Source organism: Apteryx mantelli, chromosome 37 (genome assembly GCF_036417845.1).
Source record: "Apteryx mantelli isolate bAptMan1 chromosome 37, bAptMan1.hap1, whole genome shotgun sequence".
NCBI classification, from domain to species: Eukaryota; Metazoa; Chordata; class Aves; order Apterygiformes; family Apterygidae; genus Apteryx; species Apteryx mantelli.
The window spans coordinates 183,557-208,045 of NC_090014.1; the positions used below are offsets into that span (position 1 = coordinate 183,557).

The following is a 24,489-nucleotide window of genomic DNA, read 5'->3' on the forward strand; positions in this document are numbered from 1 at the left end:
CGTGACATCTCCATGTCCCCACAGGGCATTGGGACATCCAGGGCATCCCAATAATGTCCCCACGGGGGTCCTGGCACATCCAGGATGTCTCCGTTGTCCCTGCAGGGCACTGGGACATCCCCATGTCCCCACAGCCCCATAATGACCCCATGGGGTCCTAGGACATCTGGGATGTCCCCACGCCCCCAGCAACGTCCCCATAGGGACATCAGGACATCCGGACTTCCCCATAAGGTCCCCAGAGGGCCCCTGGGACATTGGGGATGTCCCCATGTCCCTGTAACATCCCGTAGGGCCCTGGGACATCCAGGACATCCCCATGTCCCCATAAAGTCCGTGTAGGGTACCAGGACGTCCCCGTGTCCCTGCGATATCCCCATCGTCCCCGTAAGGCTCCATGATGTCTCCATACAGCCCCAGAATGTCCAGGACATCCCCACATCCCCATAATGTCCCTGTAGGACCCTGGGAGGTCCCCACAGGGCCTGGGGACATCCTGGACGTCCCCAGAGGGCCTGGGGACGTCCTCACGTCCCGTAAGGCTCCAGACGTCCCGGAGGACCCGGGACATCCCATGTCCCCATAAGGTCGTGGCATATCCCCGCAAAGCCCTGAGCCGTCCCCGCAAGGCCCAGGCACGTCCGGGGATGTCCCCACATCCCCACGAGGCCCTGGCACGTCCAGGATGTCCCCGTGTCCATGCGAGGCCCTGGCACATCCCTGCAAGGCCCTGGCACGTCCAGGATGTCCCCACGTCCCCGCAAGGCCCCAGCACATCCAGGATGTCCCCGTGTCCCTGCAAGGCCCTGGCACATCCAGGATGTCCCCGTGTCCCCAACGAGGCCCTGGCACGTCCCCATAAGGCCCCGGCACATCCAGGACGTCCGCACGTCGCCGCGAGGCCCCGGCACGTCCTCTTCAGTCCCGGCACGTCCCAACCGCCGCCGTCGCAGCGAGGTCCCGGCGTCGCCCCCGGGGCGGGGGGTGGCCGCCCCCTTCCTCCTCGTCCCCGCGGCAGGTCTCCGGGTGGCAGCAGCGGCGGCGGGGGGGAGAGAGGGCCGCGCTCAGAGCTTGAGCTCGTTGGCCACCTTGGAGGCAATGTTCTTGAAGGCCATGGAGGTGCCGGCGATGCGCTTGAAGCGGACGCCGTTGAGCGAGAGGCGCGGCAGCTTGCACACCTCCATCTCCCACTGCACGAAGGAGTCGTGGCCCGGCGCGCCGTGCACGCACAGCAGCACGTACTTCTCCTGCAGCTCGCACTGGCAGCTGTTGGCGTCCAGCACCTTGCGGATCTCCCGCATCATCTCGTTGGGCTCCAGGGCGCTCGTCGTCTTCATGCTCCACGTGAAGCGCAGCGAGCGCGGCTTCGCCTCCCGCCCCTCCTCCCGCTCCTTCTCGCCCGCCACGTGGGCCTGCGGGCGCCGGCGGGCGGCGTCAGCGGGGCGCCCGGGGGGCCCCCGGGGCGTCGCGGGGATCTCGAGGGAGCGTCACAGGGATCTCTGAGGGTGTCATGGGGACCGGATGTGCCCATGGGGATCCCAAGGGTGTCACGGGGACTGGAAGGGGCCCATGGGGACCCCAAGGGTGTCATGGGGAGCCCAGGGGTGTCACGGGGACTGGAAGGGGCCCATGGGACCCCAAGGGTGTCACGGGACCGGATGGTGCCCATGGGGACCCCAAGGGTGTCATGGGGAGCCCAGGGGTGTCACGGGGACTGGAAGGGGCCCATGGGGACCCCCAGGGCGTCACGGGGACCAGATGGTGCCCATGGGGACCCCAAGGGTGTCATGGGGAGCCCAGGGGGTGTCACGGGGACTGGAAGGGGCCCATGGGGACCCCAAGGGTGTCATGGGGAGCCTAGAGGTGTCACCAGGACCCCAGGGGTGTCATGGGGACTGGAAAGGGCCCATGGGGACCCCAAGGGTGTCATGGGGACTCGAAGGGGCCCATGGGAGCCCAGGATGTCACAGGGACCATAAGGGTGTCATGGGGTCCTGGGAGCGTCACAGGGACCCCAAGGATGTCACGGGGGGCCAGATGGTGCCCATGGGGACCCCAAGGGTGTCACAGGGACGCTGGGGGTGTCACGGGGACCTGGATGGTGCCCAAAGGTGTCATGGGGACCCCAAAGGTGTCAAAGGGACCCCAGGGGTGTCACAAGGACCTGGACTGAGCCCATAGGGGTCACGGGGACCCCAAGGGCGTCACGGGGACTGTGGGGGTGTCCCGGGCACCCTGGGGGTGTCACAGGGTCCCAGCTGGTGCCTGGGGTGTCCCAGAGACCCTGGGGGCGTCCCGGGGACCCTGGGGGCGTCCCGTCCCCTGTCCCCGTCCCCGCGCTCACCTCAGCGTCTCCACGCGGTCTTTGCTCTCGGGCTCGTGCGGGTTCCTCGAGAAACAGAAGGGGGAAGAGATCAGCCGAGGGGGGGGGGGGGCGCACCCCCCCCCCTCCCCCTCCCCGCGGCGGGGCCCAGGCGTCCGGGCGGACAGACAGCACGGTGGAAAGGGGGGGATGGAGGACAGGGGGACGGGACACACACGGGGACGGACGGACAGACAGACAGACAGCCAGCCAGAGCCACGCGCCGGGGGGGGGGGGGACGGCGGACGGGGGGGGCCATCAGGGCCGTGCAGCGCCCGAGGCGGCGGGGGCGGGGGGCTGCTCCCCCCGGGGGCGGGGGGGGGGGGAGGGGGAGGGGGGGAGGGGGGTTGCCCGCATGCAGGGGCCCAGGCGTCCGGGGGCAAGGCCGAGGCGCCTACCTTCTGGCAAACCTGAAAGACAGATTTCTACAAAGACAAACAGAAGAGAAGGGGGGAGGTTGTTGGGGCGGGGGGGGGTCGGGGTCCGGGTCCCCCCCGCCCCGGGCACCCCAGGCGTCCCCCAACCGTCCGCGTCCCCACCGTCGTCCCCCCTCCCGTCATGTCCCGTCCCCTCCCCCCCCCCCCCCCCCCGGCCGGGCCAAGCGGGGACGGGCTCAGCGGGGACCCAGGCGTCCGGGCCGGAAGCAGGTGCCTCCCCCTGCCACCCCCTGCCGCCCCCCCCCCGGCTCTGCCACACTCGCACCATTCGCACCACACGGGGGGGACACGAGGGGACACGAGGGGACACAAGGACCTGGGAGGGGGATAAGGGGGTGACGATGGAGGGACACAGGGGGCCAGGAGGGACACAGGAGACACAGAGGGGGACACGAGAAGCCACAGGGGACACGAGGGGGACAAAGGAGACATGGAGGGACATGAGGGGACACAAGGGGCCACGAGGGGACAAGGGAGACAAGGAAGGGACACGAGGAGCCAGGAGGAGACATGAGGGGACACAGGGAGTCAGGAGGGGACAAGGGAAACACAGAGGGGCCACAAGGGGCCAGGAGGGGACACAAGGGGACAAGGGAGACACGGAGGGGACACAAGGGGACGCAGGGAGCCAGAGAGGGAACAAGGAGGGGACATAGAGGGCCGGGAGGGGACAAGGGAGACACAGAGGGGATATGAGGGGACACGGGTAGCCAGGAGGAGACACAAGGGGACAAGAGAGGACCACAGGGGGGGCAAGGGAGACACAGAGGGGACATGAGGGGCAGGAGGGGCCGTGGGGAGCCAGGAGGGGACATGAGGGGACACGGAAGGGCCAGGAGGGGCCGCAGGGAGGCAGGAGGGGACACAAGGGGCCACGGGGAGGCAGGAGGGGACACAAGGGACAAGGGAGACACAGAGGGGCCAGGAGGGGCCACGAGGAGGCAGGAGGGGACACAAGGGGCCACGGGGAGGCAGGAGGGGACACAAGGGGGCCACGGGAGACACAGAGGGGCCAGGAGGGGCCGTGGGGAGGCAGGAGGGGACACGAGGGGACAAGGGAGACACAGAGGGGTCAGGAGGGCCACGAGGAGGCAGGAGGGGACACAAGGGCCACGGGGAGGCAGGAGGGGACACAGGGGACAAGGGAGACACAGAGGGGCCAGGAGGGGCCGTGGGGAGCCAGGAGGGGACAGGAGGGGCCACGGGGAGGCAAGAGGGGACACGAGGGGACACGAGGGGACAAGGAGACACAGAGGGGACACGAGGGGACACAGGGAGGCAGAGGGACACAAGGGGACAAGGGAGACACAGAGGGGACACGAGGGGCCGCGGGAGCCAGGAGGGGACACGAAGGGCTGTGGGGAGCCAGGAGGGGACACAAGGGGACAAGAGAGGACACAGGGGGGCAAGGGAGACACAGAGGGGTCAGGAGGGCTGTGGGGAGCCAGGAGGGGCCAGGAGGGGCCCGCGGGAGCCAGGAGGGGCCAGGAGGGACAAGGGAGACACAGAGGGGCCAGGAGGGGCCCGCGAGGAGCCAGGAGGGGACATGAGGGGCCACGGGAGGCAGGAGGGGACACGAGGGGACATGAGGAGACACGAGGAGGCAGGAGGAGACACAAGGGAGACACAGAGAGGCCAGGAGGGCTGTGGGGAGCCAGGAGGGGACACAAGGAGACACAGAGGGGCCCGGAGGGGCCGCAGGAGGGGCGGCGGCGGCGGCGCTTCACCTGCGGACGAACTTGGAGGTGAACTTGCTGAAGAGGCTGGCGGAGGGGCCGCGGCGGCCCTGGCTGGCGCCCGAGGGCGAGGCGGGGGGCACGGCGTAGGGCAGCGGGGGCTGGTCGCGGCCTGCCGCAGCTGCCCCGCGTGGAAGGTGCTGCGGCTGGAGACGCCGCGCGGGAAGCTGGGCCGCTCGCACGGCCCGCCGCTGATGTTGTGCGCCGACAGGCGACGCCACCGGCACCCGCGGCGGCTCCCGCGCTGCCGAGTCCCCGTGTCACCCGCCGGCGCCGGGGCCGGCGAGGTGGCAGGGGGTGGGGGGACCGGGGCGGCGCTGCACCGACGTCCCCCCAGTGCCACCCCGCAACCCCAATCGCCACAGGGCATCCCAAAGCATCCCGGGTATCTATCCCCCAGCGCCCCAGGGCACCCAAACCACCCCAGGGCTCCCAAAATGACCCCAGGGCACCCTGAATTACCCCAGAGCACCCAAAATGACCCCAGGGCACCCTGAATTACCCTAGGGCACCCAAAATGACCCCAGGGCACCCAAAATGACCCCAGAGCACCCTGAGTTACTCTAGGGCACCCCAGGGCTCCCAAGACCACCCCAGGGCATCCAAAATGACCCCAGGGCACCCAAAATGACCCCAGGGCACCCTCAATTACCATAGAGCACCCCAGGGCACCCAAAATCACCCCAGGGCACCCAAAATGACCTCAGGGCACCCAAAAACCACCCCAGGGCACCCTGAATATCCCCATGGCACCCTGAATCACCCCCAAGCACCCCAAATCACCCCACGGCACCCAGAATCACCCCAGGGCACCCTGAATTATCCCAGGGCACCCAAAACCACCCCGGGGCACCCAAAATCACCTTAGGGCACCCCCAGGGCACCCAAAACCACCCCAGGGCACCCTGAATTGCCCCACGGCACCTCCAAGCGCCCCAGGGCCCTCTGAATAACCCCAAAACACCCCAAATAACCCCACGGCACCCCAAATCCCCCCATAGCACCCCGAATCCCCCCCGGGGCACCCCGCGGGGCCTTGCCTGGGTCGCGGGGCCTCGCAGTTGGCGTCGGCGGGGGCGGCGGCGGGTTTCGGGTGCTGCCGGGGCCGCGGGGGGGCCCCCGGGGCCACGGCGGTGGCGGGCGAGGGCCGGCAGCCCGGCGCCGGCAGGCTGAGAGGGGAAAGGGGCCTCAGCGCCGGGGAGGGGGTCCCGGGGCGCAGGGGGGGTCCAGGACACGGGTGGGGGTCCCGGGACGCAGGTGGGGGCCGTGGGGTGCAGGTGGGGGTCCCAGACTGCGGGTGGGGGGGTCCCAGGCCACAGGTGATGGTCCCAGGACCTGGGTGGGGGTCCCAGGATGCAGGTGGGGGTCTGGGACACCGGGGGGGTCCCAGACCGTGGCTGGGGGTCCTGGGATGCAGGTGGGGGTCCCAGGATGAAGGTTGGGGGTCCCAGGTGGGGGTTGCAGGGTGCAGATAGGGGTCCCAGGACCTGGGTGGGGGTCCCAGGATGAAGGTTGGTTGTCCCAGGCCATGGGTGGGGGTCCTGGGATGCAGGTGGGGGTCCCAGGATGAAGGTTGGGGGTCCCAGGATGTGGGTGGGGGTCCTGGGATGCAGGCGGGGGTCCCAGGTCCCGGATGGGGGTTGCAGGGTGCAGGCAAGGGCCCCAGGTCCCGAGTGGGGGTCGTGGGGTGCAGATGGGGGTCCCGGGATGCAGGTGGGGGGTCCCAGGATGCGGGTGGGGGTCCTGGGATGCACGTGGGGGTCCCACGTCCCAGGTGGGGGTTGCAGGATGCAGATAGGTGTCCCAGGCCATGGTTGGGGGTCCCAGGTCCCAGATGGGGGTTGCGGGGTGCAGGCGGGGGCCCCAGGTCCCAAGTGGGGGTCACAGGGTGCAGGTGGGGGGTCCCAGGATGCGGATGGGGGTCCCACCTGTCCTTGCCGTTCTGCAGCGAGCTCTGGCCCAGGCTGGCGCGGTCGAGCAGCGGCGAGTTGCGGCTCCGCGTGGTGCCGGTGGAGAGGACGCTGTTCTGTGGGGGGGGGGGACAAGGGGGGGATGCTGGGGGGGGGGCACCAAGAGGGCCCAGGCGTCCAGCCAACCCCCCCATCCACCCCCCCATCACCCCAGGAGGGAGGACCCAGGCGTCCTGGCACCCCCCACCGATCCTAGAAGGGGACCCAGGCGTCCTGGCACCCCCCCAGCCCCCCCCGGGACGAAGGACCCAGGCGTCCTGGCACCCCCCACCGATCCTAGAAGGGGACCCAGGCGTCCTGGCACCCCCCGTCCCCCCCAGGACGAAGGACTCAGGCGTCCTGTCTCCCCTGTCCTGTCCCCCCCCCCCTTAGGAGGGAGGACCCGGCCCCTCCGGCCCCCCCGGGGCGGGCGCTGACCGTGGAGGGCGAGGGGGTGCCCTTGGCGCGCTCCAGGCCAGGCAGGGGGCTGGGGGGCACCTTGGCGGTGCTGCCGGCCCGGCGCCCCCCCTCCTCCTCCGCCCGCTTGTTCTCGGCGTTGGCCGCCTGCGTCTTCTTCGAGTAGGACGACGACGTGGGGATGGAGAGGCCGGCTGCGGGGGGGGGGGGGAAGGGGGGGCGTCAGCGGGGTGCCTGGGGGCCCAGGCGTCCGGGAGCCCCTGCTCCACCCCCAAGGGACCCAGGCGTCCGGGGGCCCTGCTCCACCCCCCAGGGACCCAGGCATCCGGGGACCCTAGTCCACCCCCCAGGGACCCAGGCGTCCGGGGGCCCAGGTGTCCGGGACCCCTGCTCCACCCCCCAGGGACCCAGGCGTCCGGGGACCCTAGTCCACCCCCCAGGGACCCAGGCATCCAGGGGGCCCAGGCGTCCGGGGACCTCGCTCCACCCCCAAGGGACCCAGGCGTCCGGGGGCCCAGGCGTCCGGGGGCCCTGCTCCACCCCCCAGGGACCCAGGCATCCGGGGGCCCAGGCGTCCGGGGACCCCACTCCACCCCCAAGGGATCCAGGCATGTGGGGGCCCAGGCGTCCGGGAGCCCCTGCTCCACCCCCAAGGGACCCAGGCGTCCGGGGGCCCAGGTGTCCGGGAGCCCCTGCTCCACCCCCCAGGGACCCAGGCATCCAGGGGGCCCAGGCATCCGGGAGCCCTGCTCCACCCCCCAGGGACCCAGGCATCCAGGGGGCCCAGGCGCCCGGGGACCTCGCTCCACCCCACACCTCCTCCCTGAGGGACCCAGGCGTCCGGGTGGCCTCCCTCCCACCTCCTGGGGGACCCAGGCATCCGCGGGCCCCCTCCACCCCACACGGGGCCCAGGCGTCCGGGGAGGGGCCCAGGCGTCCGGGGCTCACCCTGGTCGCTGACGCGGCGCTTGGGGTTGGCGGAGACGCTGCGCTGCACCTTGTGGGCGGGCGACGGCGCCGAGCTGTTGGCCAGGTCGGGGGCCGCCCGCGGCTTCAGCGCCAGGCTCTCGTCCAGCTGGGGACGGGGACACGCTGGCACCCGCGCACGGGGACACGGCGACACGCTGGCACCCGCGCACGGGGACACGGCGACACGCTGGCACCCGGGGACAAGGATGCACCGGGACAGGGATGTGCTGGCACCCGGGGATGGGGACACGGGGATGAGGACGTGCTGGCACAGGGCACATGGGGACAGGGACGTGCTGGCAGGGACATGCAGGGACAGGGACGCGCTGGCATGGGGCACGTGGAGACGGTGCCATGTCCCCTCACATCCCCGCTTGCCCCCAATGTCCCCACTCCCTGTGTCCCTGTGTCCCCCTTCCCTCCCGTGTCCCTGACCCCTCTCACATCCCCGTGTCCCCGTGCCCTCTCACATCCCATGTCCCCATGTCCCCAGCTCCCCAATGTCCCCATCCCCTCTCACATCCCATGTCCCCATGTCCCAGACCCCCTCACATCCTCGTGTCCCCATCCCCTCTCACGTCCCATGTCCCCGTGTCCCCAGCTCCCCCGTGTCCCCATCCCCTCACGTCCCCATGTCTCCATCTCCCCCATGTCCCTGTCCCCTCTCGCATCCCCCATGTTCCCACGTCCCCACCCTATGTCCCCACGTCTCCCGTGTCCCCATGTCCCCATCCCCTCTCGCATCCGTGTCCCCATCCCCCTTGCATCCATGTCCCCATGTTCCCATCCCCTTTCACATGCTGTGTCCCCATGTCCCCCTTGTGTCCCCATCCCCTCTCATGTCCCCATGTCCGTCACCTCTCACATTCATGTCCCCATCTCCCATGTCCCCATCCCCTCTTGCATCCATGTCCCCATGTCCCCATCCCCTTTTGCATCCCCTGTGTCCCCATGTCCCTGTCCCCTCTCATATCCGTGTCCCCATCTCCCGTGTCCCCATCCCCTCTCACATCCCCCATGTCCCCATCCCGCGTCCCCATGTCTCCCTCGTGTCCCCATCCCCTCTCACGTCCCCGTGTCCCCCCCATGCCATGTCCCCCCCGTGTCCCCGCGTCCCCCCCCCCCGCGTGCCCCCGCACCTCCGAGCTCTTGTGGTCCAGCAGCAGGTAGGTCGCCATCACCTCGTTGTACTTCTGCCCCACCAGCGACTCCTGGATCTCCTCCCGCGTGTACCCCATGGACACCATGAGCTCTGGGGGGGGTGGGGGGGCCTCAGCGGGGGCGCCCGGCCCCCCCGGGGGGCGCCCGCCGCGGCGCCGGGGGGACGAGGACACCGCCGGCGCCCCTACCTGTCCGCCGCGGGTCCTTGTAGTCCGGCACGGGCTCCATGTAGGGCTTGAGCTCGTCGTCCTCGTGGCCCACGTTCATCCAGCGGTCCTTCATGATTTGCTGGGGGGGGGCCACGGCGTCACGCCTGGGGGGGGCCCAGCAGCGCCCAGGGACCCCCCGGGGGGGGTTGGGGGGGGCCCCAGGACCACGCCGGGGGCGCCCACAGTGCTCAGGACCGTGTTGGGGATGCCCGGGGGGTGTCCAAAGGTGCCCGTGGCCATGCTGGGGGTGCCTGGGGGGGCACCGGGGGTGTCTGGGGGGCCCAGGAGGGTTTGGGGTGCCCCGGGGTGCCCAGGGCCATGCTGGGGGTGCCTGGGGGTGCCCAGGAGTGTTTGGGGTGTCCCAGGGGTGCCCCAGGGCCATGCTGGGGGTGCCCAGGACTATTTGGGGCACCCCAGGGTCATACTGGGGGTGCCTGGGGGTGCCCAGGAGTGTTTGGGGTGCCCCAGGGGTGCCCAGGGCCATATTGGGGGTGCCTGGGGGTGCCCAGGGCTGTTTGGGGTGCCCCAGGAGTGCCCAGGGCCATATTGGGGGTGTCCAGGACTATCTGGGGCACCCCAGGGCCATACCAGTGGTGCGCAGGGCTGTTTGGGGTGCCCCAGAGCCATACTGGGGGTGCCTGGGGGTGCCCAGAACTGTTTGGGGTGCCCCAGAGCCATACTGGGGGTGCCTGGGGGTGCCCAGGACTGTTTGGGGTGCCCCAGAGCCATGCTGGGGGTGCCTGGGGGTGCCCAGGAGTGTTTGGGGTGCCCCAGGGGCACCCCAGGGCCATGCTGGGGGTGCCCAGGACTATTTGGGGCACCCCAGGGCCATGCTGGGGGTGCCTGGGGGTGCCCAGGACTATTTGGGGTGCCCCAGGTCCATGCTGGGGGTGCCTGGGGGTGCCCAGGACTGTTTGGGGATGTCCCAGGGGTGCTCAGGGCCATACTGGGGGTGCCCAGGACTATTTGGGGCGCCCCAGGGCCACGCCGGCGGTGCGCAGGGCTCTCCGAGGAGCCCCGGGGCCGTGCCGGGGTGCCGCGCGGTGGGGGGGGGTCGCCCCCGGGGGTGCCGCTCACCTCCAGGGTGCCCCTCTTGGTGGGGTTGAGGATGAGGAACTTCTTCAGCAGGTTCTCGCAGTCGGTCGACATGTAGAAGGGGATCCGGTACTTGCCCCGCAAGACCCGTTCCCGCAGCTCCTGCGGCGGGCGCCGGCGTCAACGGGAAGGAGGCGGACAGCCGTGCCGCGCCGTCACCCCCGCCACGCCGTCGCCCCCGTCCCCGCCGCGCCGCTGCCCGGCCCCCGGCGCTACCTTGAGGTTCTGCCCGTCAAAGGGCAGCGAGCCGCTGACCAGGGTGTAGAGGATGACGCCGAGGCTCCAGACGTCGACCTCGGGGCCGTCGTACTTCTTGCCCTGGAAGAGCTCGGGCGCGGCGTAGGGCGGCGACCCGCAGAACGTGTCCAGCTTGTTCCCGAACGTGAACTCGTTGCTGAAGCCGAAGTCGGCGATTTTGATGTTCATGTCGGCGTCCAGCAGCAGGTTCTCGGCCTGCCGGAGAGCGTCAGCCGGCGCCGGGCACCCGGGGCCGGTGGCGCGGGCGGAAAAGGGGGTCTGGGCGCTGCCCCGGGGGTCCCAGGGGTGTCTGGACACTGCCCTGGGGGGCTCAGGGGTGTCTGGGTGCTGCCCCAGGGGTCCCGGGGGTGTCCGGGCACTGCCTTGGGGGTCCCGGGGGTGTCCGGGCGCTGTCCCGGGAGTCCTGGGGGTGTCCGGGCGCTGCCCCGGGAGTCCTGGGGGTGTCTGAATGCTGCCCTGGGTGTCCTAGGGGGTGTCTGGGTGCTGCCCCGGGGGTCCCGGGGGTGTCTGAATGCTGCCCTGGGTGTCCTAGGGGGTGTCTGGGTGCTGCCCCGGGGGTCCTGGGGGGGTCCGAGTGCTGCCCTGGGGGTCCCAGGGGTGTCTGGGCACTGCCCTGGGGGGCTCAGAGGTGTCCAGGTGCTGCCCCGGGGGTCCCGGGGGTGTCTGAATGCTGCCCTGGGTGTCCTAGGGGGTGTCTGGGTGCTGCCCCGGGGGTCCTGGGGGGGTCCGAGTGCTGCCCTGGGGGTCCCAGGGGTGTCTGGGCACTGCCCTGGGGGGCTCAGAGGTGTCCAGGTGCTGCCCCGGGGGTCCCGGGGGTGTCTGAATGCTGCCCTGGGTGTCCTAGGGGGTGTCTGGGTGCTGCCCCGGGGGTCCTGGGGGGGTCCAAGTGCTGCCCTGGGGGTCCCAGGGGTGTCTGGGCACTGCCCTGGGGGGCTCAGAGGTGTCCAGGTGCTGCCCTGGGGGTCCCGGGGGGGTCCGAGCGCTGCCCCGGGGGTGTCCGGGTGCTGCCCGGGGGTCCCGGGGGTGTCTGGGTGCCCTCCCAGGGGTCCTGGGGGTGTCCAGATGCTGCCCCGGGGGTCCCGGGGGGGTGAAGGAAGGTCCTGGGGGGTGGGCAGGAGTCGCGGGGGACAAAGTGGGAGATACCAGGGGGGGTCAGGAGGGATTGCAGGGGACAAACGGGGAACCCGGGGGGGTCCCGGGGGGGTCTGGGGGGTCCCGGGGGACGGCGGGGGCCCCCCGGGGTGCCCGGGGCCGGGGGAGGCCTCACCTTCAAGTCTCTATGTACAATGAACTTCTGGTGACAGTACTGCACAGCAGACACGATCTGCACGAGACCGGGGGGTGGGGGGGGGTCACGGGGGGGCCCCGGCCCGGCAGCACCGCCGGGTCGCCCCCGCTCCCGCCCCCGGCTGCCCCCCCGGGCGCCCCCCACCTGTCGAAACTTCGCCCGGGCCTCCTTCTCCTTCATCCGCCCGTGGGCCACCAGGTAGTCGAAGACCTCGCCTGGGGGAGAGGGCGGGCGTGAGACGGGGACCGGCCTGCCTGCGCCCTGCCTGCCCCCTGCCTGCGCCCTGCCACCCCCCTGCCTGTGCCCTGCCCGCCCCTCTGTCCCCTGCCTGCCCCTGCCCACCCTGTGCCACCCTGCCTACTCTATGCCACCATACCTGTCCCCTGCCTGTCCCCTGCCCCACCCCGTGCCACCCCTGCCTGTCCCCTGCCCACTCTATGCCACCATACCTGTCCCCTGCTTGTCCCCTGCCCACCCTTGCTTGTCCCCTGTCCACCCTGTACCACCGCTGCCTGTCCCTGCCTGTCCCCTGCCCACTCCTGCCTGTCCCCTGCCCACCCTGTGCCACCCTGCACCACCCCTGCCTATCCCCTGCCCACTCTATGCCACCATACCTGTCCCCTGCTTGTCCCCTGCCCACCCTGTGCCACCCTGCCCACCCTTGCCTGTCCCCTGCCCACTCTGTGCCACCACTGCCTGTCCTCTGCTTGTCCCCTGCCCATCCTGTGCTATCCTGCCCATCCCTGCTTGTCCCCTGTCCACCCTGTGCCACTCTGCCTACGCCTGCCTGTCCCCTGCCCACCCTGTGCCACCCTACCTGTCCCCTGCCCACACCTGCCTGTCCCCTGCCCACCCTGCGCCACCGCTGCTGGTCCCCTGCCCTCCCCTGCCTGTCCCCTGCCCACTCTGTGCCACTGCTACCTGTCCTCTGCTTGTCCCCTGCCCATCCTGTACTACCCTGCCCACCCCTGCCTATCCCCTGCCTGTCCCCTGCCATCCCGCTGCCTCCCCACGGCCCGGGACCCCTGCCGGGGCGGGCGCTCACCCCCGCTGGCGTACTCCATGACGAGGTACAGCGTCTTCTCCGTCTCGATCACCTCGAAGAGCTTCACTGCAAGAGGCCGAGGGGGGCTGCAGGGGCCGCCGGGGGGGACGGACAGACGGACGGACGGGGGGGGCCGCGCGCCCCCTCCCCGCCACCCGCCACCGCCACTGCCGCTCACCTATGTTGGGGTGGTTCAGGACCTTCATTATCCGCACTTCCCGGAAGAGCTGCGAGGAAAAACAACAAAAAAAAAATAAGGGGGGGGGGGGGAAGGGATTGAAGACGCTGTCACCCGTCTCCCCCCCCCTCCGTCCCCCCGAAACCCCCGGAGCGGGACCCAGGCGTCCGGGCGGCCCCCTCACCTTCTGCAGGCTGGAGGAGTTGAGCTGCGTCTTGTCGATGATCTTCACGGCGACCTGCGAGGGAGAGAGGAGCGGGCAAGGAAGGGTGAAGGCCGTCACCGCGCCGTCACCGTTGTTGTCACCGCGCCGTCGCCGCTCACCTCCTTGCCGGTGAGGACGTGCCGGGCCAGCTTGACCTTGGCGAAGTTGCCCTTGCCGATGGTCTTGAGCAGGCGGTAGTTGCCGATGTGGGGCTGCTCGTCGGCGGACGTGGCCGAGTTGCGGCCCCGCAGCATGTTGGCCTTGCCGCCGCCGCCTTTGCCGTCGGCGTGGCCCGGCGCCGCCTGCGGGGAGGGGACGCGGCTACCGGGGCGGCTCGCGGAGGCCCGGCTCGGCTCGGCTCCGAGCGGAGCAAAGTCCGGGCGGCACCATCGCGCCGCGCCCCGGGAGCCGCCTCCGCGCTGGCTTGACATGAGCGCCGCCGTTTTGGCCCCTGGCGGCGCCCCGAGATTCCCGCCCGGCTCGGCTCCCTCCCTGGCGGACGTGGCTCGCCGCGCCCAGGGCAGGGCCGCCGGAGCCGCCGGCCCCTTCCCGGCTCCCCGCGGAGCCGGTCCGGACACCCGGAAGCGGGGTGCCCGGGCGCCTGGGTTTTCCCCCCCAAACGGGTCCCCGGATGGCTGTGTTTTGCCCCCAAAAGGTGCCCAGACGCCTGCGTTCTCCCCAAAACGGGTGCCTGGACGTCAGCGTTGTCCCCCAGACGGGTGCCCAGATACCTCCGTTTTCCCCCCAAAAGATACCCGGACCCCTGTGCTCTCCCCCGGGCGGATGCCTCGATACCTGCGTTTTAACCCAAAACGGTGCCCGGATGCCTGGGTTCCCCCCCAGGCGGGTGCCCAGATACCGGTGTTTTCCCCCAATTAGTTGCCTGGACACCTGGGCTCTCCCGGAACCAGGGTGCCCGGACACCTGGGTTCTCCCCCAAACAGGTGCCCAGATACCTCTATTTTCCCCCAAAAAGGTGCCCGGATGCCTCCATTCTCCTGGAAACAGGGTGCCTGGACACCTGCGTTTTCCCCCAGAAAGGTGCCTGGATACCTGTGTTTTCCCCCCAAAAGGTGCCCGGATACTTGTATTTTCACCCGGACGGGCGCCCAGCCAGCTCTATTTCACCCCGAAAGGGTGCCCGGACGCCGGGGGCCCCCCCAAGGCGGGTGTCCAGATACCCGCGTTTCCCCCCAACGAGCGGCTCCTCCTTCCCCCAACGGGCCGGGCCCTGGCGGGAAAGGCCTAAATACAGAGCGCTAAAAACACGGCTTTTCCGAGCGCTGCCCCGGCAAGGGCGTCCCGGCTCCGCGGCGGCAGAAACTCCCCCGATCCGGGGTGGCGGAACCCCCCCCCCCCCCCGCTCCGGATGAGGCTTTGGGCCGCGTCCCGCCCCAGCACTGCTCCGGCACAGCTCCGGTGACACCCGCCAGCAGATAACGGCCCACGTGAGCCGCCGGGGAAAGCGGGATCGAACGCGGCAACTTTCCCTGCCCGCTCCGGCCGTTCCCAGACGGATGGGGCCGGGGAGGGAAAAAAAAAAAAAAAAAAAATCTCTCGCCTTCTCCCCAAAACCAAAACGCCCGGCGAGCCGAGGCCCGGCCCTTCCCCGGGGCAGCGCCGGGTTGCAAAAATAGATATAAAACACTCCGTTAGGGAGCCGGGAGAAACTTCCCACGGGGAAAAGCCGCCGGGAGGGAGGGAAGTTCCCCCCGGCGCTTAATTACAGCTCGGGTTAATTATGGAGGGGAAAACGGGGCCCTTGGGGTTCAGTTTTTTTTAAGCCTTGAAGCGCTCCAGGAAGGAGAGGACGGGAGACGGGATGCGCCCGGCACCTTGGGAAGTGGGAAAAAGGGGCTTGTGCCCACGGGATGGCTCCGGGCTGGAACGGGACGGGGCCGGGCCGAAGCTCCCGCCAGCGGCTCGGAGCGCTGAGCTCCGGCCTCTCGGCGCGCGGAGCCACCGCCGGCTCCGTGCCGGAGCATCCTTCCGTGCCGGAAGCTGCCAGGCGGTGACTCAGGCGGGCGGAGGCAGCGGGATTTCAGCCGGTGCTGGTGGAGAAGGAGGAGGAGGAGGAAGAGGAGGAGACGGGGCTGGAAACGGCGGGTGCTGCCACCCCGTCGCTGCCGGGGCTCCCGGCTCGATTTCCCCCTCCCTTTTCCATCGGCACGCGGCTCCGCCGGAAACGGGGCAGGAACCCCGAGGAAAGGAGGCGGCGCAAAGGGGGAAGTGGCCCCCGGATCCCCCCCCACCACCACCACGGGATCCATCTTTTTTAAGGAAAAAAAGAAACGCAAAGCGAAGCGGGAGCAGACGCGCCGCCGGGGTCGCCCTACGCTGCCGGCACGCGCCCGAACGGAAGCCGGCGGCGGAAACGCGGGCGGCTTCCGTTCCACGAGCCCGGCGGGGGGGGGGGGGGCAGCCGGAGACCCCCCCCCATCCCCGCGGCAGGTCGGCCCTTACCGGGAATTTTTCCGGCCAGCCGCCTTTCCCCGTCCGTCGAGGCCGAAGCGGCGGCGGCAGCGGGGGGCTCGGCCGGGCCGGGGGCTCGGCGTCGCCGAGGAGGGGGCACAGCAGCTCGCCGGGGTTTTCCCGGCGGTGCCGCCGCCACCGCAGCAACCGGCGCATCCGCGGCGGCGGCAGCTCCGGCCGCTTCCCGCTCCCGGGAGCGGCGAGGGCCCGGCGGGGCGCCGGGGCGGGAGCAAGCGCGGCGGGACGCGGCGCTGGGCCGGGGCGCCGAGCCGGCGTTTCCTCTTCCTCAACTCCGGCAGGGCTCGGGGACGGCTGCGTCACGCCGGAGTCACCCCGGAGGCGCTCGGCTTCACGCTGCCGCTCGCCGAGCCGGGGCCGAGCCGTTCCCTTTCCCCTGCAGGGATGTTCCCAGAGGGAGAAAACCGAGCGCCGATGGCTCCGGGACGGAGAACGGTGCCCGGAATGATTCCCACCGCTAAATGCTGCTCTCGCGGGGCAGCGTTTTGGGTGCTAAAAGCTCCGTTTTCCCGCTTAGGGAAGAGCGAGGCTTCCCGGCCGGTGGCTTCGATCCCGAGCATCCGCCGGCTCTTCCCGCACCGCAGCCCCAGCACCATCCCGGATCCACCTCCGAGCGCGAACCAGCAACGAGGGTTTAAACCCAAGGTGGGTCGCGGCGGCTCTTCCCTCCCTGCCGCTACCAGCGCCCGAAATCAGGGGAAAAACAAAACAACAAGTGCCGGGGAGAACAGGGCTTTTTCGCTTCCCGCGCGGAGGCGATTAAGCCGGGCGGATATCGGGAATTTATGTCACACCGGGCAATAAATCCCCCCAAAAGCGGTCAATATTTGTGGGAAGAAGCCACGAGCGAAGCAGCAGCGCCGCGCCGGGAACTTCGACCTCCTCCCGCCTCGGAGGTTTGGGCCGAAAGGGGCAGGTTTCGGGGGCGAGGGGGGAGGTTTTCCTTCCCCCTCCGCTTCCTTCCGCCGGGCTTAATCCTTAAAAAATAAATAAATAAATAAACGAAAGCAGCAAAACACGCGGAAAGGTGAAGAAAGCGGCTGCGGCTGCCAACAAACTGCTGTGGCAACAGGGCGCGAGCGCCGCTCGCCATATGGCGCCGCCGCCGCGGAATTAATCGAGGGTTTAATCGCTTTCCGCGGGGCGAAGCGGCCGCCGAGGGCCCCGTCTCCGGAAAAACGGCATCCCGGCATCTCCGAGGGCGGAAGCGGAGCTATTCCGCCGGACCCGCTCCCGGCGCTGCCCGTTTTTCCCCCCCCTCCGCGCACCGAGAAAACGGCTCGGCTCCAGCGGCGCCAAGGCTTTTCCGGAAGCGTTCCCGCGCTCCGGAAGACGCTTTCCGCAGCGGCGCTGCGAAGCCAGTGATGCCGGAGAACCGGGAAGCGCCGAGGAGCCCAAGCGACTCGTTGCTCCTAGTTACCTGCCCCGAGATAAGGGCACAGAGTGGACGGCGGCGCTCGGAATAAGGAAACAGAAGCTTGAAACGCCACTTAAGGGGGTTTTCCATGTTTTCCGATGGGCGCTTGGCTCCGCGGGACAAGCTCCTGGCTCCGGCGGGTCGATCCCAGCGACACGGCAGACGGAAGAGCGCGCTCCGCTCCGTCGGGAATAACCACACGTTGTTCTTCCTCCCGGGCGCTCCGAGCCCGCTCCCAGCACGGGCGCTGGCACAGGCAGAGCGGCGTCCCGGAGAAGGGGCGAGAGCCGGCGTTTTCCTGCGGCGGAGGCGATTCGGGCTTTGGAGAGAGGGGAAAAATGAAAGCGCAGAGGGAACAGGCAGCTTCCACGGCGGCTCGGGATCGGAGATCACTGCGGAGCGACTGGCAACACGCTGGAGCCGTCACCCGGAGCGGTGGGAAAAAATAAACACCCGGTGAGCGAGAGGAGATATTTCCAACGGGGGTTTTGGCCGGCGTTTATCTGCAGGACGGAAAAGCGCCGGGCAGGGATGGAGCGGGCGGCGCTGGAAGCGCTCCTGGGGCCAGCACGGAGCCGCGGATCACGCGCTCGGCAGCGCTCGAGCACCCGGCAGACACTCGCGGAAAGCCGGGGGGTCGGCGCCTTTCCCGCCGGCGGCTTCCCAAGGTCACGGAGCGAGACGAGGGCCCAGGAGTCCTGGCGGCAGCTCTTCTTTCCGCCGCCGGAGAGAGGCAGGGTGGAAAAAAAAAGGAGGAGAGAGAAATCCAACACTCTCTTTCCTGGAAGGTTTCAGGCTGCGCCAGCAGACCGGCACCGGGCGCGGACACTCCGAAGCCATCCCGCACGGAGCTTCCTCCGGGCCGCGAGGCTTTTCCGGCCGGCTCCCGCTCCAAAAGCGGGCCGGGTCCGAGCGGTGCCGGCTGGCGGGGACCAGCGATCCGGAGCGGCGGGCGAGGAGGAGCTGCCGCCGCGCTGTTCGAGCCGCGTTTCCCTGCGACATCCCCATTTCCGGAGGCGGCAGGGATAAGGGGCTGCCGCGTGTTTTCCTCGGAAGCCGGGATCTCCCGGAGCGGCGCGGCCCTGCCAGGCCGTGACACCCATCCGCAGCCCCGCGAAGGGATCCATCTCCGCTCGGCAGAGGAAGTCGCATCCCTGCTGGATCCCACGCGTTTTCCTACCTCCCACCTTCGGCTTGCAAAAAACAGAGGAGAAAAAACAGGCAAATCCCTCTCCGGAGCCGTTGGAAAGCGGCTTTTCCTGCGGCTGCCCCTTGGTGCATCCCAGCAGCACTGCCGAGGGGGTTGAACACGATTCCCAGCCGCGACTCGCCCCGCGCTCAAACGATTCCTCCCACAACGCTCCAGTGATTCCCCCCGGCAGCCCTCGGCACACATCCCCGCCACCACGGCTTTCCGGCGATGAGGTTTTTTTCCCCCTCTCCGGGTGGGAAAGGGGACAGGAGACGGAGCGCAACCAAACAAGCCTCCTTCTGCCAGCTCCCATCTCCGGAGAGCGGCCTCGGACCGTTCCGCTTCGCTGCCACACGGAGCGGGGAGGAAAAGGGAGGCCGGGAAGCATCGGGAAGAGCCACGGGCTTCCCCATCCGGCAGCGGGAACGCTCCGGAGCCAGAACGCGGAGGCTGACCGGAGCACGCCGGCGCCGTGCAGGGAATCACCCGGGTCACTGCCGGCAAGAGCCGAGCGGGGCGAGCGCAGCCGGAGCGGCCCTGCGCCGAGCCGGGCGCTCGGCTCCATGCAGCAGCTCCGCGGGGATCCGCCAGCTCCGGTCGCTCAGGGAAACGAGGAGGGAAAAAAAGAAAAAAGCAGGGAAAAGCGCAGGGCTCGAGACGACTGCGGCTCTTCAGAGACGCGGCTGGTGCCAGGCCGGGCGAGGAGGAGCCGCCGCCACAAAGCCGCTCTTGAGATTATCTCCGCCACCGGGAACAGCCGCTCCGGCTGCGGAAGAAGCGGAGTTACGGGAAGGAGGAGGAGGAGGGGGGAACCCGAGGACGGGGGGAACCTCTCCCGCCGGGCCGTGGCCCCGGCTTCGGCTCCGTACGCCGCGAGCCGCCGCGGGGTTTTCGGGGAGAAGGGACGAAAAAGGCGACGCGGGGGCCGCGCTTCCCTCGCTCCCTATGTCTGGAGATCCGCGTGGACGATCCGGAGATCCACGTGAGCATCCAAACCCTCCGGAGTCTCGAGGGAGCCTCGAGCCCTCCAGCCAACACGTGTTCCAAAGCACAGCGAGATTTCCCAGTCCAATCCCTCTCCTAGACACCCTGCGCCGAGGGCCGGAACAGCACCGACTCCGGCATCAGAGCAATGGGAATCCCCGACCACACCGGGATTGCTCCGGGCATTTCTTCGCCGGGAGACAGAGGTGAAACCAGGTGCCGGGGCCGCGGAGGCGAGCGCCGTCGGAGCGGGGAGACCACCGCAGCGCCCCGTCGGAGGCGAGCTTTCCCCGGGAACACCGCAGCTTCCCGGTCCTTTCCCGCTCCGGAAACGCCCCACAGCCGTTCCGCAGGGCCCAGCTGCCCCGCCTTAACCAAAAACACCGGCGAAAAGCTGGAAAACCGGGGTGGGGGGGGGGGGGTGAATCCTCAGCAACACCGGCCCGGCTTGGAGCGCGCTGACGGAGCCGGCTGAGGAAGGTTTTCCCCTTAAATTTGGGAATGGGATCACTCCGAAGCTAAATAAAAAGGCCCCAGGCGGGCAATCGGCAGCCGCGCGGCTCGTACCTCGTCGGAGCAGGCTTTTCCCAGAACCCGATCCGCTCTTTCCGCCTGCCGTCGGAGCGGCTGCTCACCGGCAACAGCCATCTCTGGCCCAGTCCAGAGCCCCCGACTTCCCCCCGCTCCCGGCTCCCGCCGGAAACTATCCCGAGGCGGTGGCGGGTGGCGAGCAACGCCCCGGGGAGCGGCCCGGGAGGCTCCCAGCGGGCCTGGATCCGCGGCCGAGCACGGAAGCGGCTCAATAGGAGACCGCCCCGGCGGCGATTCCCTCCCGGCGGCGATTCCCTCCCGGCGGCCGCCGTTTTCCACCCCCTCCAGCCCGCGGGGACTCACGCGCTCCGGCGCTGGCGGCGGCTCCGGGAGGGATTCGAACGCTCCCAAGCGGCGACTGGCCCCGGAACGGGAACGCCAGCGGGGCCGTTCCCAAGACCGGCTCGACCGGTTCGGCCGACGCTGCCCTCATCCGCCGCCTGCCTCTCCCGCGCGTCCGCGTGCGCCGCCTCCCGCCCGAGCTCCCTTCGCCCCCCTGCTCCGGCGCACGGCTCCGACCGCCCCAAACGCGGGAACAACAACGGAGCGGGGGTCCAAAAGGGGAATGAAAACCCACCCGGCGCTCATTCGGAGCGGTGCCAACGGCTCCCGGCGGGATCGCGCGGGACCTGCCCTGCTTGTCCAAGGCGGCGCCTGCAGGATTCCTGGGTCCCTGCCCGCTCCGGCAGGCGCCGTCCGCCCTTAGAACGCGCGGGAGCACCGCGGAAAAGGCGCTTCCCGACGGAGCCGGAGCCGCCGGCACTAGGTCAGTAGACGAAGCCGCGCGGCCTCCTACCCTAATTGTTCCGGAAAGGCGCTCGCTGCCGGCCGGGTTGGGTTTTTTTTCCCTCCTCCGGCACGAGAAAATCCTCCCACTGGCAGCCCTGAAATCGAGGGGAAAAACGGCAAATCCAGGAGCGCCTCCGCGCACGGCTCTCGCCCCGCTTCCGGCGGCGGGGAGGGAAAAGGGCTTCCCCGGGCGGGAGTCGGGGCCGCGGCGTCGACGCGCCGAAGGCGTAAAAACGGGTCTAAACGCGCCGATTCCGGCAACGGGCAAGGAAAATCCCGAGGTCCGGGAGCCGCCGGCGCGGCGACGCGTCCCCGAGGCCCGACTCCGTGCGGAGAGTCCTGAAATAGAGCCGAGGAGCCGCCGCCGGGCCCGATCCCGCCGGGATGCCGAGGGACCGGAGCGGGGGGATCGCGGGCGGCTCCTGGCCGGAGTGGAAGGGCGGGAAGGCGGCGGCGCTTCGACGCCCGGCACCTCCGCCCGCGAGGTTCCTCCGCGGCCGTTTCGAGATAAAAAACGGAGAAAACAGGAAGTTTCGCAACTCATCTGTTAACCTCGGCGGGGCTGCGCCTACCTGGAGCGCTCCGGCTCGCCGCCTGCGCCGGCCCCGCCGGCCGCCCGGATGAGGCCTGGGATTCATCCGCACCTTAAGAAGAGCCGGAGGAAGTGGCGAGGAGGAGGAGGAAGAGGGCGCCGGCGGCGTTTCCGAAGAGCCCGGCCCTGTCGGCAGCTCCTCTCCTCTCCGCGAGCCGGAGGTTCGGCGAGGAACCCGGATTCCCGGCGCCGCGGGGGCTCGACGGAAGCAGGCGGCCGAGACCTCGGCTCCGCGTTTCTCTTTCGGCTCGCGGGAGGAAAACCGGGGAAAGACGCGGCGAGGGAAGGGCAAGGGGCGAGCGGAGCCTGCGCCGCGCCGCTCCGAGCCGAGGCAGCTGAAGAGAGCTCGTGAAGCAGCTTCGGAGCAACCGTGCTTAAATGTCAGCCAAATTTAGGTATTTTGACGAGGTTTTTTCTGTTTTTTTTATAAAAAAGTAGCGCCGAAGCCACGTGACGCGACCCGACGGAGGAAGACTCGGCGCTTTCGAGGCCGAAGCAGCCATGCCCGCGGGCGGCCGGCCGGGCGGCGAGCGAGGAGCCCGCTGGCGAAGGCGCCTTCGCCGGGGGCCGCCCGCCCCCTCGGCGGAGCCTCCGCGCTCCCGCCAGCCGGCGAGCGCGCGCGCGCTAACGAAGCCGTGAATAATTACCCGCCGCTATTATATAACCCGCCCCGGCGAGGAGGAGGGGGAAAAAAAGGAAAAAAAAGGGAAAAGAAAGAAAAAACCCGCCTGGAAACGTGCTCCGCCAACGAGGGCCGGAGCAGGCAGCCGGCGGACGCAGCGGCACCGGGGACCAGCGCCAAGGGGGGGACGTTTTTCCCCCCTCCAGCCACGACGTTCCCAAGCGGATGAGCGTCCCGGGTTCGTTATTCCCCGCCGCCGTCTCCGGGATGAAAACACGTGGGAAAGGGCCAGGTCCATGGCGGCGTCGACACCCTCTCCGCGCGGATCCCTCCGGATCTCCGGGCCGCCGCCGAGGACGGGCGAAGCGCCCCCGAACGGCGGCCGAACCGGGGGCGCCGGAGGCCGTAAGCGGGGTGTCCGTCCCCCCCCCCCCCCGGCACCCCGAGCCGGAGAAGGGGCACCCGCGGAGCGAGGCCGCCCCCAGGAGGGATTCGCGGAGGAGAAGCGCCCCAAAAGGGGCCGGGCGCCCCGCAAACCGGCGGAGGGAGCGAACCGAAGCCCCGTCCTCGAGGCAGAAGGGGTCCCCCCAGCCCCGGGGGCTCCCCAAAACCCCCCCGTCCTCGACGCAGAGGGGTCACCCCACCTTTGGGGACCCCAAAACCCCCTATTCTCAATGCAGACGGGTTACCCCAACCCGGGGGGACCCCAAAACACCCCCAGGCTCAACGCAGAGAGGTTACTCCAACCTGGGGGGGATCCCAAACCCCCCGTCCTCAATGCACAGGGATCACCCCAGCTTCGGGGCTCCCCAAAACCCCCCGTCCTCAATGCAGAGGGGTCACCCCACCTTTGGGGACCCCAAAACCCCTCATCCTCAATGCACAGAGATCACCCCAGCTTCGGGGACCCCCAAACCCCCCCAACCTCAACACACAGGGACGACCCCAGCTTTGGGGACTCCCAGCCCCCCCCAATCTAGACGCACAGGGGTCACCCCAGCTTCGGGGCTCCCCAAAACCCCCCGTCCTCAAGGCAGACGGGTTGCCCCCAGCCTAGGGGCACCCCCAAACCCCCCAGCCTCGACGCAGAGGGGTCACCCCAGCTTTGGGGATCCCAACTCCCCCCCCTCCATGCTCAACACAGAGGGGTCACCCCAGCTTTGGGGACCCCCAAACCCCCCCATCCTCAACGCAGACAGGTTACCCCCAGCCCAGGGGCACCCCCAAACCCCCCAGCCTTGACACAGACGGGGGGGGGACCCCAAACCAAGCACCCCTCCCGGGGGTGGGCGCCTGCCACCCACGCACCCCGCTCCGGGGGGACCTCAACCACCCCCCCAAAACCCCCCATCAGCCCGCGGCGGGGGGCTCTCGCTCCAATCCAAGGGGATGGGGGGGGGGGCCACGATACCACCCCCGCAAACCCCACCGGCTTGGGGGGGGGACACACCACAACGCTCCCCCGCATTCCCAGCGGAGGGGGGGGGGGCTCACGCCCCCGCACCCCATCCGTGCAGCCACGAAAAGGGGGGTGGGGGGACCCCAAGCCAGGGGCAGCCTCCCACGCACCTCGTACCCCCCCCCCATAGACACCAGCCCCTCGCTGGGGCGGGGGGGGGGACTCGGCCCATCCATGTACCAGGAAAGGGGGGGGGACTCTGCACCCCAAATCCTGCACACAGGGGGATCCCCCACACATCCAGGGAGGGGGGCTGGCACCCCTCATGTGCCCCCTTGTGGGGGGGGGGCACCCATGGCACAAGGACAAGCTGCCCCCCCCCCCCCTCCGCCTTGAGAAGGGGGTAGCCAAACCAGGGGGATCCCGCTTTGCTCTGATCCCCCCCCGCCATTTGGGGATAATCCTCCCAAAAACGGGACCCCAGACCCATCGGGGGAAACCCTTCACTGGGGTCCACACTAAGGGGGGGCCCTAGCACACCTCGTTGGTGGGGGGGGGGTGTCCCGTTAAAAGGGAGGGGGGGGTCTTGCACCTTTAAGGGGGGGGTCCCCAAAACGCTTGTCGGGGGGAGACAACCCAGGGGGACCCTGGTCCCCTCACAGGGGGTCGCCTCCCCTCATGGGGGGGGTTCAGGCTTCCCCCCATGGAAGGGGGGGGTCCAGGCCCCCCTCAGCCCCCCCCTTCCCCCTCACAGAGGCCCCCCCCCCCGGTCCCCCGAAACGGGAATCCCGGCTCCCCCCCGGCCGCGGGCCTACCTGCTCCGTGTCTCTCTCGTTGACGGTGGGCAGGGGGTTGCGGCCGCTGCTCGACATGGCGGCCCCCCCCGCCCCCGGCGACTATCGCGATAGGGGGAAGCCGTGGAGGGCGGTGTGGAGCGGCGGGGGGGGGGGGGGAGGGGGGCGGGAGGGAAAAGGGAGCCCCGGGCCGCGCTCAGGGGGCGGGGGGAGGCCAAGCTACCGGCATGGGGGAGGCCGGGGAGGGGGAAGGGAGAGGAAAAAAGGGGAAAGGGGAAAAAGGGGGGAACCGGGGGCGAGTCCGCCCGGC

At 69.9% G+C, this 24,489-nt stretch overlaps 1 protein-coding gene across 1 annotated transcript; it reads right to left on the reverse strand.

Moving 5' to 3' along the window:
• Positions 1-1,064: 1,064 nt before the first annotated feature.
• MARK2 (microtubule affinity regulating kinase 2) lies at positions 1,065-24,257 on the reverse strand. Its single transcript, XM_067314765.1, has 16 exons — positions 24,201-24,257; positions 13,429-13,611; positions 13,289-13,342; positions 13,105-13,153; positions 12,927-12,992; positions 12,026-12,096; positions 11,861-11,917; positions 10,552-10,788; positions 10,318-10,437; positions 9,220-9,319; positions 9,010-9,122; positions 7,850-7,976; positions 6,923-7,095; positions 6,464-6,561; positions 6,023-6,137; positions 1,065-1,412 (listed from the first exon to the last, which is right to left on the reverse strand). Exons 1-16 carry the CDS (start codon positions 24,255-24,257, stop codon positions 1,065-1,067), a joined length of 1,968 nt encoding a protein of 655 aa, XP_067170866.1.
• Positions 24,258-24,489: the final 232 nt, after the last annotated feature.

What these genes read in the sequence shown, in the direction of transcription:
- MARK2 (XM_067314765.1), bottom strand. Translation starts at nt 24,257, where the DNA reads ATGTCGAGCAGCGGCCGCAACCCCCTGCCCACCGTCAACGAGAGAGAC. An exon ending in TTGTACATAGAGACTTGAAG is followed by an intron (nt 10,789 to 11,860) that starts GTGAGGCCTCCC and finishes GCTCTCCGGCAG; the next exon opens with GCCGAGAACCTGCTGCTGGA. An exon ending in GCACCCCCTCGCCCTCCACG is followed by an intron (nt 6,562 to 6,922) that starts GTCAGCGCCCGC and finishes CCCCCCCCACAG; the next exon opens with AACAGCGTCCTCTCCACCGG.